A 16579-nucleotide genomic window follows, 5' to 3' on the forward strand; every position below is an offset into this window, starting at 1 on the left:
ATTTTTACACCTTAGTTTACTTATACAGAGTGGATGGACTGGGGAGTGAATGCTACACTTTGATGATCACATCCTACATCAATCTCATATTTAAAAAAATAAAGGGCATGATTTGGACCCTTCAAAGAAACAAGCTTTTCTCTCTGCCCCTCCCTTTAGACAGAAAAAAGATGATAATCCTCATCAGTCAGCAGAACATCACTGCAGTGCTTTCTAACGCAGCCTGGCGGCTCTTTTGGGGTGTTTATTTCAGAGAAAAACAACTGCAGCCACGCATCTCACGAAAGCAGAACAGTGATAATCAGCAGGGTTCAGCAATGGCTCAGACACCTGCCTCTAGCGTATAATCCACAGCGAAGCTGTTATTTCCACAGAGACCCAGATATCAAGCGTGCACAATTACCTCAGCTTACACACTTCCACTGAAGTGAAAGGATTTTCTACAATTACTTCATTCCAAACGTCAAGTGCAGAGGACATTGTCACTCCAGAGCTACTCAACCGTCATCAACATCTTGTTAGAAGCTCTTAGCATTAAAAGAGGCTTTAAAACAGTAAAGTGCTGCTGGAGGGTTTCTACAGAAGCTGGTTTAAGCTTTAGGTGTTTTTATTATTACAATGCAGACTGTTGTTAAAAAGAATAGGGGATGTTACACAGTGGTGGACACGACCCTGTCCCAACTTTTTATTCTAAATAAATGGAATAAAAAAAATTAAGTTCTAAATGAGTTCATATTTTTCACGAAATGATAAAATATCGGTCTATGAGATCCACAAATCATTGCATTCTGTTTTTTATTTACCTTTATTTAAATTTTACACAGCATCCCAACTTTTTTGGAATTGGGGTTGTAAAAGGTTGTCAAAAAATGTGTCAAAATGTGTAAAAAAATGGAGATACATGGTTTTCTTTGGACAGTGACAATTTATGTATTTCATATGCATTAAAATGTTAATATTAACCCAATATTAACACCATTTCAAGTTTCTGATGGTTCCTGATGGTGTCCTATAGTCTCTAATGGTGCTGAGTGTTTTTTCTGGTGTATTTATATCACAGGACTGTAATGGTTTAACAGGTGTTCTGATTCCAGATGCATTTGATGGTTTTGTAATGGAATCTAAAGATGTCCTACAGGCTTTGACTTTGTTGACATGTTGGAGTTTGAAGTTGGTGTTTTGCACTGGAGCTAGAGAGGCTAATGTAGCTAATATAGGTGCTAAGGTGCCAACGATTCTTAAGGTATCTTGATTTTTTTATTTCTATAGCCTTTTTATTTTTATTTCTATTCTCTTATATTTGTTATTCTAAGCATAAATAAGTGTAGAAACTTATACTTTATGAGATGGATTTTATACATTTAACTCTACTTAGCTATTTTTGTTAGCATTTTAATGAAGTTTTCTATGTTGGTAGTGCCAAGCTAACATATCCAAACTGATTTTACTGCTAGTTCTAGCCTGTGGACATTTGAAGCTTCTAACAGATATTCAGGTAATATTTCGTTTTTTGTAGATTGCAATTTTACAGTATTTTTTCATTTTATTAAGACATTGACTGAGCATGAGCTTTTAACAATAAGGGAAACGTAGAGCTGATATGAAAATATGATGATGTTTTGTGGTATGATTCAGAAAATTTAAGTAATCAAGATGCATCTAAAAATCTATTATCTGCCCCCTTTAGCTAACATGTACTGTATGCTTATGCCCCTCAAATTATTCCTGCACAGCGCATTACTCCCATACAGTGCATGCCTAAATCATCAAGTGTATGTGTGTGGGTCTCCTCCACGTCGGACATGTCTGGAACACCTCCCTAGGGAGGCGTCCAGAGGCCATCCTTACCAGATGCCGAAACCACCTCAACTGGCTTCTCTCAACGTGGAGGAGCAGCGGCTCTACTCCGAGCCTCTCCCGAATTGCCGAGCTTCTCACCGTATCTTTAAGGGAGAGTCTGGCGACCCTGCGGAGAAAACTCATTTCGTTGTCAGGGGCGAAAGCTCCTGGTAGGGTCTCCCAAGGCAAACAGGTCCTAGGAGATGGGCCAGATAAAGGGTGATCCAAAAACCCCATATGATGGAGAACATCAGGATCCAGTTTCCCTCGCCCGGATTAGGCTTACCAGAGCCTCACCCTGGAGCCAGGCCTGAGGGAGGGGCTCCTCGGCGAATGCCTGGTGGCCGGGCCTTTACCCATGGGTCCCGAATGAGCCACATGGGACCACTCTCTCATGGACCCACCACCTGTGGGAGAGGTGCTTATGGGGGTCAGGTGCAGTGTGGATCGTGTGGTGGCCCGAAGGTGGGGGCCTTGGAGTTCCGATCTCTCAGAACATATATATATATATATATACATATATATATGTGTGTGTGTGTATATATATATATATATATATATATATATATATATATGTGTGTGTGTGTGTGTGTGTGTGTGTGTGTGTGTGTGTGTGTGTATATATATATATATATATATATATATATATATACACACACACACACATACACACACATCTATATGTATATATATATATATATATATATATATATATATATATATATATGCGCACACACACATGCACACACACACACACAGGATTTATGTAAAATATCCCTATAGTGTATTTTTTTTCTTTGCTATTTATAATGTTTATATTACTAATTTGTCATGTCTCCCTTGTGCAATATAATCAATATTTGCAATTTGGTAAGTAATCAACAATGTTAATTACTTTATTAATTCTCTTCTTGTTATTTCTTTTCTTGAGTGTCTTGCTATCCCTTTGATGGGAAAATTGGCCTGTGTGAAAAATGATGAAACATTTTGTTTTATGTGTGTTAAACTTAAGCTAAACTTGTTAAACTGAAGAAATTTTGCATTAAAATGTGTAAGAAAAATGTCAAACTTAAGTGTGTTCTCTGTAGAGGATATATTACATTATTTCTTAGAAAATCAACAAAATGCAACTTTTACTGGGGTGTTCAAACTTGTCCATACAACTATTTATTGGATTTAACAGAAAGTTACACAAACGCCTCAACAACTAAATATAATATCAGATGTTTAAGTGTGTTTCATATTCCAAGTAATACATTTTTAAAAATATTTATTGTCCTTTGATTTTCTCCTTCATTATTTATGTGGATCTTATATTCAGTCTCCTCAGAAATATCTCATGAAAAATGAATAACTTGCACTTAATGGTCGGTTTGATTGGAAACAAAATAAATTTTGCACAGTACCGTATGTACCTCTTTAGACCAGTGTTGTGTATCTGTGTAATAGCTCTGCATGTTTAATTACACTCATAGAAACTGACTGTAATTTAGATAACGATCCACTGTCAACAGCTGAAGAGAAATAAGAGAAAATAAGCCAATCAATGCGTAACCCCAACCGACACACATCATCTGCCGTGGTTCAGAGCGGTCAGAAAGCCTCGGGCAATCCACTCAACACACAGTCCCCATGATTAATTTATAAACACATGCACCACCCTCGCCCCCTGCTCTTATATCCCATGCTGTGTGATGTGCTAACAGAGTTATCTTCAGTCCCAAACTTTCTGTCTGCACTGCTACGCTTTAAAGAGGCCTGAACACACATCCTTTTGGCCAAGGTGAATCAATAGCCATGAATAATTTGTGTTCATTTGAGAGGGAAAAGGGAAGACAGAGTACACATAACCATCCTCTTCTCCCCGAATACTGATGCACAGAAAAATGCCCGCTACTATTTCCTCTGTGGCCACTTTCCAGTCAGAGGAGACACTTATTAAGCTCCTGTTGCTCTTCAGCTTCACAGGTCTGAATGCAGAGCAAAAATATTTTGAACATTATGCTGTTTTTAGAAAGACTGAATGACATTTGAAGATGGAAAGACTAAGAGTGAGACAGTCAGATTCTCTTTATGGCCAAAAGTAGGTGGACATCCCTCCGAAATATTTAGTTCAGATGTTTCAGCCACACCCATTGCTAACCGGTAGATAAAATTATGGACATAGCCTTGTAGTCTCGGGTCGAATTGATGAGCTCAGTGACTTCAAACATGGCACCTGGCAGGATGCCACCTGTGCCACTAGTTAGTTTGTGAAATCTCTTTCCTGCTAGATCTGCCCCAGACAACTCTAAGTGCTATTGTGAAAGGGGAGCATCAAGGAGCAACAACAACTCAGCCACAAGGCGATAGACCACACAAACTCAGAGTGGGGCTGCAGAGTCCTGAAGTGTGCAGTGCATTAAAAATCTTGTGTTTCATCTCTCACTACAGAGATCCAAACTGCCTCTGGAAGCAACATCAGCACAACAAATGTGTGTCAGGAGCTTCATTAACAGGTAACATGGTGAGCAGTTAGATCCCATTGCTTTGAGGTAATGGTGTCTCAAAGTCCCAGATGGCTTTTTTCTCCAAATATGTTACATCCAGCAAATAATCAGTAACAGTAGTACAGGATATGTTCAATTATTTACAATGAACAATACAATTTTACGATATATGTAACATATATATGTATACATATTTTTTGGGGGGATATACATTTTGTGATATTTGTTCTTTATTTGACCCTATTACAGACGTATTTCACCCACAGAAAATATATAAACTGCGTAGAAAAAGAAAAAGAGACGAGAGAACAAGAGAATGAATATCATGTTTTTTCTCTCAGGTTAAAGGTCACTGTAACACTGTGTGTGTGTGTGTGTTAATGAGAAATTCCTGCGCTGTGTTGTTGGACTCAGAGTGTCACTGTTAGCCGTAGACTGAGAGAGTGAATATTTTATTCATCAGATCACTCCTCTGCATGTGAATATATTCATGAAGGCTAGTTTAGCTCCAGCTCTCCGTTTGCTGTGTACATGAAAGGAAATTATTCATGTGCTGAATGTCAAAGCATATCACGGTGCTCTGCAACTGTGGAGACAGAGGGGCCGCAGGTCATGTGACCCAAACCATGACATTATTAGATGAGTAAGAGGACATGCCTGAGAGGAACTATTCCTTATTCCCTCCACAGCGCACTCTTTTATGTTGTCTGAAAACACAGCCAAGAATATACTGTACAATATACAGTCCCATAATGCACTCCAGGAAGTATATACACACACACACACACACACACACACACACACACACACACACACACATATATATATATATATATATATATATATATATATATACACACACACACACACACACATATATATATATATATATATATATATATATATATGTTCCAATACAATGTAGGGAACATTGATTAGAGACTATTTCTGTATAGCAGTGTTCTGTATAGTGTTCCAGTCTAAGGAATAGTAATTAATGGACCTTTTTGTTCCCTATAATAATGTTCTATATAGTGTTCTAGTGTAGATAATGCTGATTAGGGGACCATATCTGTTCCCTATAACAGTGTTGTAAATCAATGCAGTTAAATCTCCACCTTCAAATTAATTTTACTCCCCTAACAAACACATACAGAATGAACTGTACCTGGATGTGTTCTCCAGAGTTCCTCTGACTTCACTTATTTGGTCTCGGCCAAAGTAGACTACAGTGAGGTGCACTCGTCCGTCCTGCTTTATGCACACCTCTCTGAGGAAAAAAAACACACACACAGATCAGTTTACTGTGCCTGAACAGATGAGCTCCACACCCTCCCAGTTCCCGGTCCCAATAGCTCTGTACTAAAAAATGCATGATGACTATTTTAATCTAATGCTGACTCCTCTTGGAGAAGTAAAGAGTGACACTGCGTCTACATTACAGCACAAACTCACATTAGCACAGGCTGAGAGAGGAAATTCAATATTAGATCAGTCACAAATTAAATACCTGATTAAGCCGGTTTGATAAAGTCTAGTTACTGTTCTTGGTTTTATTATTCTACACTCTTTTCTCATGGGTCACATTTTTTGAGCTAGAACCACAAACTTTGCAGGACTGTAGAGCCTGAAAAGGAATAGTGCGCTTATTCGTTGATCACCTGTATGGCAATTTATGTTTTGGTAATTAATGTTTTTTTCCAATAGGAAATGAATGGTGTAATGTTGAAAAATTCAAATCTGCCACAAATTATGTCACAAAGGACATCTCTCACACTGCCACTCATAGACATTACATACAGACTTAAACATATTAGCAAAACCCTGGGATACCACAGCAATGCCCTAGTAGCACCTTAGTAACCACTTGGGAGACTATAGTAATGGCCTAGCATCACCTTAGCAATGACCTGGGATACCATAGTAGTGGCCTAGCAACACCTTAGTAACCACATGGGATTCCACAGCAACAGCCAAGCCACAACTTAGTAACCACCTGAAATTCCATAGCAATGGCCTAGCAACATCTTAGCAACCACTGAGAACAACATTGCAAGACCTTAGCGACCATTTGTGATACCATAGCACTAGCCTAGCAACATATTAGCAACTAGCAGGGATTCCATGTCATCAGCCTAACAACACCTTCACAACCACCTAGGATCCCAACGCAATGGCCTAGCAGCATCTTAGCAACCACCTGGGACAACATAGCAACATCTTAGCAACACACTTGGGATACCATAGCAATGGCACAGCAACACCTTAACAATCACCTGAGATAACACAGCAACACCTTAGCAATCACCTAGGATACCATAGCAATGGCACAGCAACATCTTAGCAACCACCTGAGATAACATAGCAACACCTTAGCAATCACCTGGGATACCACAGCAATGCCCCAGCAACATTTAGCACTTGAGATACCACAGCATCAGCTAGCAACCATTTAGGATATCACAGCAATGGCCTAGCAACATCTTATCAACCACCTGGGATTCCATAGCAACAGCCAAGCAACATTTTCACAACCACTTGGGATAATATAGCAACACCTTAGCAATCACTTGGTATACCATAACAATGGCAGGACCATAGGAACCACCAACCAGCTTAAATTTTAGTACAAACATTCCCCTTCTCATTTTACAATAGCAACTATTAGCTTGATTAGCTTTCCAATGCACTTATGTATATCCACCTTTTCAGCCTGCACCAGGTAAGCTCTGCCCACTCACACGGAGGTCATAAGGAGTTTTTCAGCTTGAACTGCCTTTAGAATGAAGTACAGTACAAGCTCATCTACATACACTAGCATTCAAATGTTTCAAATGAAAGCTGCAAATGAATTAAAAGTGTAAATGGATCTGAGGTGTTTGAGATTAAATGAACAAAAAAAGGGAAGAGCAGACAGACGCGAAGCTCCAAAGTGACCTCAAACACAGTCAAAAAACACGGTGTGAAATTCCAGCACTCTGAGACACATTCTAAGAAACGGACGCTAAATGTTCCAGGTTAATGCTGACTCCGCAACTTTCTTTATCTTCCTCCGCCAATGGAAAAAGGTAAGGGCACTGCTGGTTTTGACTCGGAGCTCTCGCTCAGGGGTCCTTCAGGGACATGAAGAACTTCGTCTTTGATTACATTTCACATGCAGTGTCTGCGTCTGATCTCACTCAGGTGCCCTTCAGTGCCAAGACACTAAACGTGCTCATCTGCGTTCAGAGCGAAGCTCTAATGAGAAGAACAGACTGAGAGAAAGTTCAAAGACTGCCAGACACAGGCACAGAGCCATATCTGCCTTTTCACCGCTTTTACAGAAAAATACATCAAATAACAGACATCTTCACAAGATTAGCATTACAAAGATAAAGTTCTAGAGTGTTTTCTTTTGTTTTGATTGTGTGTGTACATGTGGGTGTGCTTGCTTTCACACATTTTCAGGACTTTGTAGTAGAATAAGAGAAACAGAGGGCCAACCAAATGGTTTTTCCACTGAATTTTCCAAATTTTCTGCATAATTAGTGTTTGGGATGTAAACAGAGTAATTCAGAGTGGTTTGGTGTGAAATGGTTCAGATTTCCTTACAGTGATGGTGATAGGAACCAGGGGTTACCACGCCTACAACAAAAATATACACATTTTATTTACTATCTAAAACCACCAGTGAACCTACATGTGTCTTCTGAGGGTTTAAATGGTATGTTGATGATGGTAAAATAGTGGTAGAGACAATTTTGCCCCACAACAGCCTGCATGAACCTGTCTGCTGTTATTGTATTGTTATTAGTACATGCAGTGTACTCATATCCGCGTATTCATAACCATTTCATGTAATAACTTTCTGTGAGGGAGCTTTTAGAAGTGGATGTCTGGTTACCATCATCACCATTATGAACAATTCTGACTCTGATAGTTTCTATTGAACTAATTTCACACCAAACCACTCGGAATGACTATATACACATATATACATATATTCTATGCCTACATCCACATGTGTGTTTACAGGATAGATATATGTGTGATCCCCATATGTATGACCCCCAAGTACTAAAAAAAATGAGTATGAAAACAAATAAATGCTGCTTCCTGCTTTTATATGTTCTATTTCACATAAGATCAACCAGGGTGTTCGCTTCAGATTTCTGTGATGTTGTCTCCTCTCTCCTCTGTCCTTCCCTCTTCCCCTCTTTTTCTTCCATGCATCTTTTCTGCTCTCCTATCATTTCCTCTCATTTCATCTCCTCTCCTCTCCTCTTTTCTCCAGGCTCTAAATTATGCATGAGGCAGAAGGGAGTGTTCAGCTCAGTGAAAACTTGAGGTTTCTAGAGTAGAATCTGGTATTTTCAGCGGGAAAAAACACAATCTGCACCAGTTTCGGTAAGTGAATAACTTTCAGCCAGAGAGAGAGAGAAATCGAGAGAGAGAGAGAAACCTAGGATACACCGAGAGAAACAGAGAGAGAGATTTGAGTAGTTTGTACCTGAAGTTGTGCATGAAGTGTCTGAACTTGTCGGCTCGGTGTGAGAGCGGGAGGATGATGTTGATGAGTGTGTACTGTGTCTGCACTCGCTCATCTGAAACCTTCATTAACGGTCCGAACGGTCTGTAAAGCACCAGCCTGCGGAACTGCTGCGGCTGCTCTCCACGGAATGACAGGTCATACAGCGTCCCTTTATCCTTCTCTGTACGAGCAATACCTGCAGGGGACAGAAAAAAGTAGTAGTGGAGGCTAAACTGTTGTAGACTGAATGTGGGCTTTCATTACATCACAAAAACAGCTAATTCACAACAGGCTGTTTTTACAGATTAGTTTCCATATATGGACTGTTTTGAGGGAGGCGCGAATGTCTACATTTTGAAATTTTGACACTTTACATACTAAATCAAAATCTTTTTTTAAAAAATGCGAAGTAAATTTCTTTTTACAACACTGGCCCTTTATACTCCAGTTTTAGACCAGAATTCCCCATTAAACTAACTGGGAAAGGGATCTGTGCAGTTCTGCTTCCTAATGATAAATTACAGGGTTTCAGATGGGGAGGGGTTGCAGGAATATTTGAGGTTTCACCTCAAGGCCTTCTGAACAGCTGGAAGATGGTCACGCACAAAGGCTGTGCCTAAACAGATTCCATTACTCACTTAAATCTATCAACATCGGTATTATTTTCTCACAGCGATTCAACAAACCCCTCTCAGTGGATCTGCACTGAATGCCATCAAAAGTTCTATTGTTTAGATCAGAAATGAAAGACTCAATCAGACTCTTGGTTGTGAAGCAAATGTGGTTCACATGAGAGTCTGCACCATCTCTGCATCCATTTCACTTCTGCCGCTCCTCCATCCGCTGTTGAAAACATTCTACAAAATGACCCTATTGGATCAGTATTCCACTGCATTATATGCTGATGTTTACTGAGGAGCTGTTAACAAGCTAATATGTCCTATTCTAGTGTTTATTTACCCCCTTAAATTGTCAGGGCCCACTAGCAGACCCAAAGGGTAATTACATACTTCTATAACCCAAGAATAGCTCTGTTAGTTTGCACTGGAGTCCCTGTAGTTACTGGATAATAAGCCTTAGTATGTAATAAGCCTGAAATTTTAAGGGGTTAAGTTGCTTACAGACTTACATATCCTGTCCATTGTATATAAGCATTTATTGAGGTTGTTTATGTAGTGATATCACCTATTCTAGTTTGTAGGAGCGTTTAGTTGCTTATGCTACAATATTTCCTATTCTAGTGTACAGAAGTGTATATTGAGGTTTTGTATGGATTGATATATCCTGTTCTAATACAATCACTCATTTAAGTTGCTTATGGAGTAATACTACTTATTTTAGTGTATAAGAATTATTTACTGAGGTTGTTTATTAAGCATCATCTCATATTCTAGTATAAATCAGAGTTTATGATGTTTTGTATGGACTAATATATCATCCCAGTCTTTTGAGGATAGCTGTTTATTGACTAATATTTCCTATTCTAGCATATGAGTGCTTATTGAGAATGGTTATTTAGGTCATTTATGGGCTAATATCTTCTATTCTACTGTATAGGAGGCGTTTGCTGAAGTTGTTTTTGGACTAATATCTTATACTCTAGTATATATAAGAGTTTATTGAGATTTTGTATGGACTATTACCTCCTATTCCAGTCTAGGGGAATGTTTATTAAGGGTGTTTATGGAATTGTTTCTCCTATTTTAACGTAAACGAGCATTTATTGAGGCTGTTTATTAATTAACATCCCCTATTAACATAAAGTATTAATTGAGGTTTTATACAGACTCTCTTAATCTTTAGGACCTATTATTGAGTCCATTCATTAAGAAATTTCTCCTATTTTAGTGTACAGGATTGTTAATTGATGCTGTTTATGGAATAATATATTCTGCTGTATTTCAGATGGTAAGCTTGTGCTGAATCTGGGGCACTGTATCTGTGGGACTCTAAAGTCATAAGACGATATTACTGTCAAAAATAGGAAAGATTTAAAGGTGTGCAACAGTGAGAAGACCTCAGTGTAGGAATTAAAGGGTTAACGCCAAGCAAAATCACTAGAAACTCTCGAAAGCATGGCCTTGGCCTACAAGCAAGAGCAAAAGAAGAAAAGACTGAATCAAGCAGAGAAACCGTAAATGGCGGTTTCATTATCACTGAAGTGCGAGGAGAGGAGACTTTAAAGGTGAAACGTGTGTGACACACTGGGAAATATTCATTTCTTTATCTATTTAGTCTATTAGTACCATTTTGTTCCATTTCTCACACACACACACACACACACACACACACACACACACACACACACTCCATTTACTGCAAACGCAGGGTTGTTACAGAGGCCATTTGAATCAATGCAGGCCACTAATGGCTGAGACATCAAAGCAAAGCCTCAAGGGCCGAAACCATAACCAGTGCACACTGCAGTGAAGCAACAGTTAAAGGACAGGTTTGGCGAAAGATTAAATTCACACCATTTTCACTTCGTTTAGCTGGAAAACATTGAGCTAGTGAAGAGTTAGGTACCTGATAAAGTCTCTAAAATATGTAAACATTTTATTCCTTTAAATCTAATAGATTACAGTGTAAAAAGGACTCAAGCTTGATGTTTACTGGCACTTGTCTGTGATGTTTCCTATGGGTGCATTTTATACTGCTTTGCGGAGGTTCTCGTCTGATGTGAAATAGCCTTTAGACGGCTGCTATGGATTTTTCTGAGTAAAGAAAGTCAGACCGAAACGTAAGACAGCTCATGGCTCTTACGAGAATGTATAATGCTAGTGCAAGCTCAACTGCGTTTCAAAAATCCTAATGTAAAACTTGTTTTTTGTGTTTCTTGTTTAACAATCATGACTATTCACTTAAAATCCCAGTCTTATTACATACTAAGCCTAATTGTTCAATAACAGGGGCTTGAATGCCAACTGTCTGGAGTAATTCTTACATTATTGAAGCGTGTAACAAAGCCCACCTGTCCTTTTAGAGGTTGAAATATTTTAACATTCTGACCCCTCCCCAAGGATGTAGCTATAACTTGTAGAAAGCAGTGATCAGGGAAGCCCCAGAGGTTTTATTGGGGTGGTACAATGCTAAGAAAAAAATAGTGTTACTGTATTAAAATAAAATAAAAACGTGATTTTTTTTCTCTGTACAAACCTACGTCTGTCCATTCTTTCCACATAAGCAAAATGTTACATCAATACAGCTACTGCCAAAAGTAAACAAAAACAAAATGTTTGATATTACATATTTTAGTCATTCATGAGAAGTTATATACTATAATTATAATTACTATAATTACAGTGCAATGTTAACTTTAACAAAAACATTTCATACAAACAAGCCACAGAAGTTTCTACATTCTACATGCTATGCATGACTCTAATGATTAGAAAGCTACCTGGACAGCACTGTATAAGGGGTACAAGGGGTCGTAACTCAAAATGTTAAGAAGAGCCTTTTTGTCCTTTTAACAAAAATCACACCACCTTGGGAGCCACAACATTTCCATTTTACCATCATGGGTGTAAATATGTCTCAGTATGTTCTAATGTCCTAGTACAGGCTAGAAATATAATATAAACGAAAACGTAGACTTTCTTTGCTTTAAGGTTTAGCTCAGCTATACCTTAGCAACTGTTTTTCTCGCATTTCCAGCAGGAAACTTTTCCTTCAAAAGTGGAACAGTTTCTTGTAAAATGTCTCTCAACATTCGACTTTTCAGTCAGCTTGTCACTCAGATTTTTCGGTTCCACCTTAAATGGTGCCTGAGGCGCCAGAATCAGGAAATGATTCAGAAGGCTGCAGATTAAATGTATCAGGAAACCAGCTGGAGTGATTGTAAATGTAAATAAGCCCATTCGTCTCCAAATTATTCATGATGTTCATCGTAAATATTTCTCTTTGCCTTTCATTAGCTTCCAGCTAGGCGAGACATGCAGTCTGTGCGCCAGCCATCAGGGTTAAAGGGTGAATTAGCAGTTCTACATTAACTCCAGCATTTAAGGCCCTTTAGTGTTAAAACTGTGTTAGAACGATCAGCAGAGCTTTATTTTACTGCAAAAGAGGATTATTTTATTTTTACCTAAAGATCTAATTCTGCTGTGGAGCTGCAACAGAACAGTAAAAGACCTCCAGCTCATGAGCCATATGTTGCCAAACCCTGGTATAAGGGAATGTACAACACATGCATGTGTTTAACCGTAAAAAGTCATTAGCATTATAAATGATTATGGCTGACTAATTTTTTAACATATTAATTAATCATAACTGCCTATTCAGAGCAGCACTGCTGAAGGGACCGAGTGCACCTTCACCCGCCTCTTTGGCTCAGGAAATCTCAGCAAGGTACGTTAATTATTAAGTGCAGCATCATCAGACTCTTTTAACTGACTGGTACTCTCATAACAGATTTCTACCATATAAAGTGTTATTGATGCTTTATTGAAGACCGTCTCACTTTCCACATCTGGGGTGGCCAAAGGGGTGACCAAGCTTCACTCTAGCACTGGCCACTACGCCTCTGTTAATCCTTATACCTAACTTATCACATATCTCAAACTGTCTGGAGTGGTTAAATAATCTCTAACAGACGTGATTGTGGTTCCCCTGCTAGAAAACCACAACAGAACAGCATTTGCTGTTCACCAGCAAAACCAGCATACACTCTCTGAAATAAAAGGTATGAAACTCTCAGTCAGTTTCATCTCAGTACCTTTAGGCAGGGAACATAATTCTACCATAATAAATTGATTATATTTTCTAAGTTGTATTGACTCCACACATCCCGTCTCATCTCCAGGCTGTTTATTTTATTACTGTTTTAAAACATCAGATTATGAAAAAGATACAAATATGCACTTTTCACCTGGAAACATTTCTTTAAGGTAAACAGTTGGACCTTAAAACCACTGTTGTACCCTTGAGGGAACATTTACATTGTTTGTTCTTTGATTAACAAAAAGTGTACCTGCACAGAACCTTCATTTCTACCAGCTTCATCAGGTTTCTGACACTATGACACACTGTTATCTATAAACAAGGACCAAAGCACAGAAGCATAGCTGAAAACAGCACACTCTTAAAAAGAAGGTTCTTCAAGGGTTTTTAGTGAAGAAAATGGCTCTATATGGAACAATGAACACTCACAGAAGCCTTGGCATCATTAAAGCATTCTTTGCATGTTGAAAGGGTTCTTCAGATTAATGGAGAATGTGCTGTAGATGCTTCTATATAGAACCTTTTTGAAAATGTTTTTTTTTTTTTATTATAGAACGATTTTCTTTGCTAAAGAACGACCATCTGTTTTGAGCCAGTCATTGTGAAGTCTGAATTTCTGTAGTTTTATCCATTTCTATAGATTAGCTCCAGTGCAAAACTAAAAAAGTAAACTTCAGACACTAACCATGTCATGGCTGATTGACTACATGTGTGTAATTTTCATTTATTGGCTAACTACTCCTTTAAAAGTCAGACAGCACAGCTAAATCACAATACAGCACAGCATGTGCAGACATCAATAACCAGCATAGAACAAAGCAAACAGGAAGAAACACAACCCATGCAGTGTAGTGCAACCCTGTTCCACTTCCTCTGATTGGAGTCATATATATTTCACGTGTAAAGAGTGCAAAAACACGTGTTTACACAATCACACATCTTCTCACACGTAAACACGTAAATAATTTCACGTGATCACATTTTTTTCATGTGTTACCACTTTTAATATGCAGTGTGCAAATAACACACATGTAAGTTCAATTCTTCAGCTCTGCACTTGAGCTAATCAAGAAAAAATGCTCAAAATAATGAATAAGGAACAAGGACTGTTGACGCTACACACTTTTGTAGATAGAAACCACATCAAGTCTATTAGAGATTACTATTAGTAATAGCACAAATAGCACATTAGTAATAGCTAACGTAGCTAACAAGTAATGGAAGCTTATAATCATCTGATTAGCATAATATTAATTATGCTAATTCATTACACACCACACTGAATTGTTTAATAGTCTCTCTTAATAATTAGACTTATGTGATTACTGTATAATGAATGTCACAATGTTAGCTATAAACATGGACATAATCAGGGCTGGACTTTGGCTTTGTTTACACAGAAGGTGAACGTGGCCTAAATCTGATCTTTTTCTTCATATGTGACACAGATATGCCATCTGTGTGGCAGTGTGAAGAGCAAAAAACACTGAATCTGACGTTTTCAATTCTGATTTGAGACACTTTTATACGTGGTACTGAAATGGTACGTAAAACCGCTCCATATCCAATCTGCAGCAATGCGACTCAGTCTGAACAGCCAGATCGGACTTCATGTGACTTTTACGTCAATCCGACACGACGTTCTTCAGAATTTCACGCTCCTGAGACTCAAACATTTAGGCTGATGTTTCTGTACAAAAAAACAGAAGAGACTCATCCAAACCCCACAGTATTTGAAGAGACTTTGAAAGGAAAGTTACCGTGTCCTTTTCACAGCGAGCTCAAGCACATTCTGTAAGATGAGTCCAGCTGTCTTCAAGATCGCTCCTGTGATACTGGCGAAAATTAAACTGAACCCTCTGGGAGCGACTGCCATTTGTTCACAGTCATACTTGTTTACATCTGTATGAGCAGGCCATGCGAAGCGTGTGAAGAGACACTGAATACACTGTGCTAAATGTATTCCATTACAGTACATACAATATGCAGAATATTTTTACAAAACATATTGACAAGATTATGCTCCCATAATCTCACTGATTAACTAAGCAAATAATTCCCTACATCCTAACTACAAAATCTTTGACTGTAGTTTGACTATAAAAGCTGTATGATTTTTAGCAAATGACATAAGCTAAATTCTGTTCCATCATCCCTCAAAAAAGAAAAACATTGATTTATCTACTCAGTCTACTCGGGCTTCAGCAGAGCTCAGTAACACGGATTAATAACTGATCATCATATTGATTTATCAGTCTACTCAGGCTTTAGCAGAGCTCAGTAACACTGAGATTAATCACTGATCATCACATTGATTTATCAGTCTACTCAGTCTTTAGCAGAGCTCAGTAACACTGAGATTAATCACTGATCATCACATTGATTTATCAGTCTACTCAGGCTTTAGCAGAGCTCAGTAACACTGAGATTAATCACTGATCATCACATTGATTTATCAGTCTACTCAGGCTTTAGCAGAGCTCAGTAACACTGAGATTAATCACTGATCATCACATTGATTTATCAGTCTACTCAGGCTTTAGCAGAGCTCAGTAACACTGAGATTAATCACTGATCATCACATTGATTTATCAGTCTACTCAGTCTTTAGCAGAGCTCAGTAACACTGAGATTAATCACTGATCAACACATTGATTTATCAGTCTACTCAGGCTTTAGCAGAGCTCAGTAACACTGAGATTAATCACTGATCATCACATTGATTTATCAGTCTACTCAGGCTTTAGCAGAGCTCAGTAACACTGAGATTAATCACTGATCATCACATTGATTTATCAGTCTACTCAGGCTTTAGCAGAGCTCAGTAACACTGAGATTAATAACTGATCATCACATTGATTTATCAGTCTACTCAGGCTTTAGCAGAGCTCAGTAACACTGAGATTAATAACTGATCATCACATTGATTTATCAGTCTACTCAGGCTTTAGCAGAGCTCAGTAACACTGAGATTAATAACTGATCATCACATTGATTTATCAGTCTACTCAGGCTTTAGCAG

General features: G+C 38.4%; 1 protein-coding gene across 1 annotated transcript in view; it reads right to left on the minus strand.

The window, feature by feature from the left end:
- csgalnact1a (chondroitin sulfate N-acetylgalactosaminyltransferase 1a) overlaps positions 1-16579 on the minus strand; it is a 73927-nt gene that overhangs the window by 16275 nt on the left and 41073 nt on the right. The window contains exons 4-5 of the mRNA XM_017711251.2: positions 8818-9034; positions 5497-5598 (exon numbers count right to left, since the gene is read on the minus strand). Of these exons, the coding sequence (XP_017566740.1) occupies positions 5497-5598; positions 8818-9034 (319 nt within the window). The remainder of the gene's footprint in view (positions 1-5496; positions 5599-8817; positions 9035-16579) is intronic.

The sequence above is a fragment of the Pygocentrus nattereri genome, chromosome 18 (genome assembly GCF_015220715.1).
Source record: "Pygocentrus nattereri isolate fPygNat1 chromosome 18, fPygNat1.pri, whole genome shotgun sequence".
Classification (NCBI taxonomy): domain Eukaryota; kingdom Metazoa; phylum Chordata; class Actinopteri; order Characiformes; family Serrasalmidae; genus Pygocentrus; species Pygocentrus nattereri.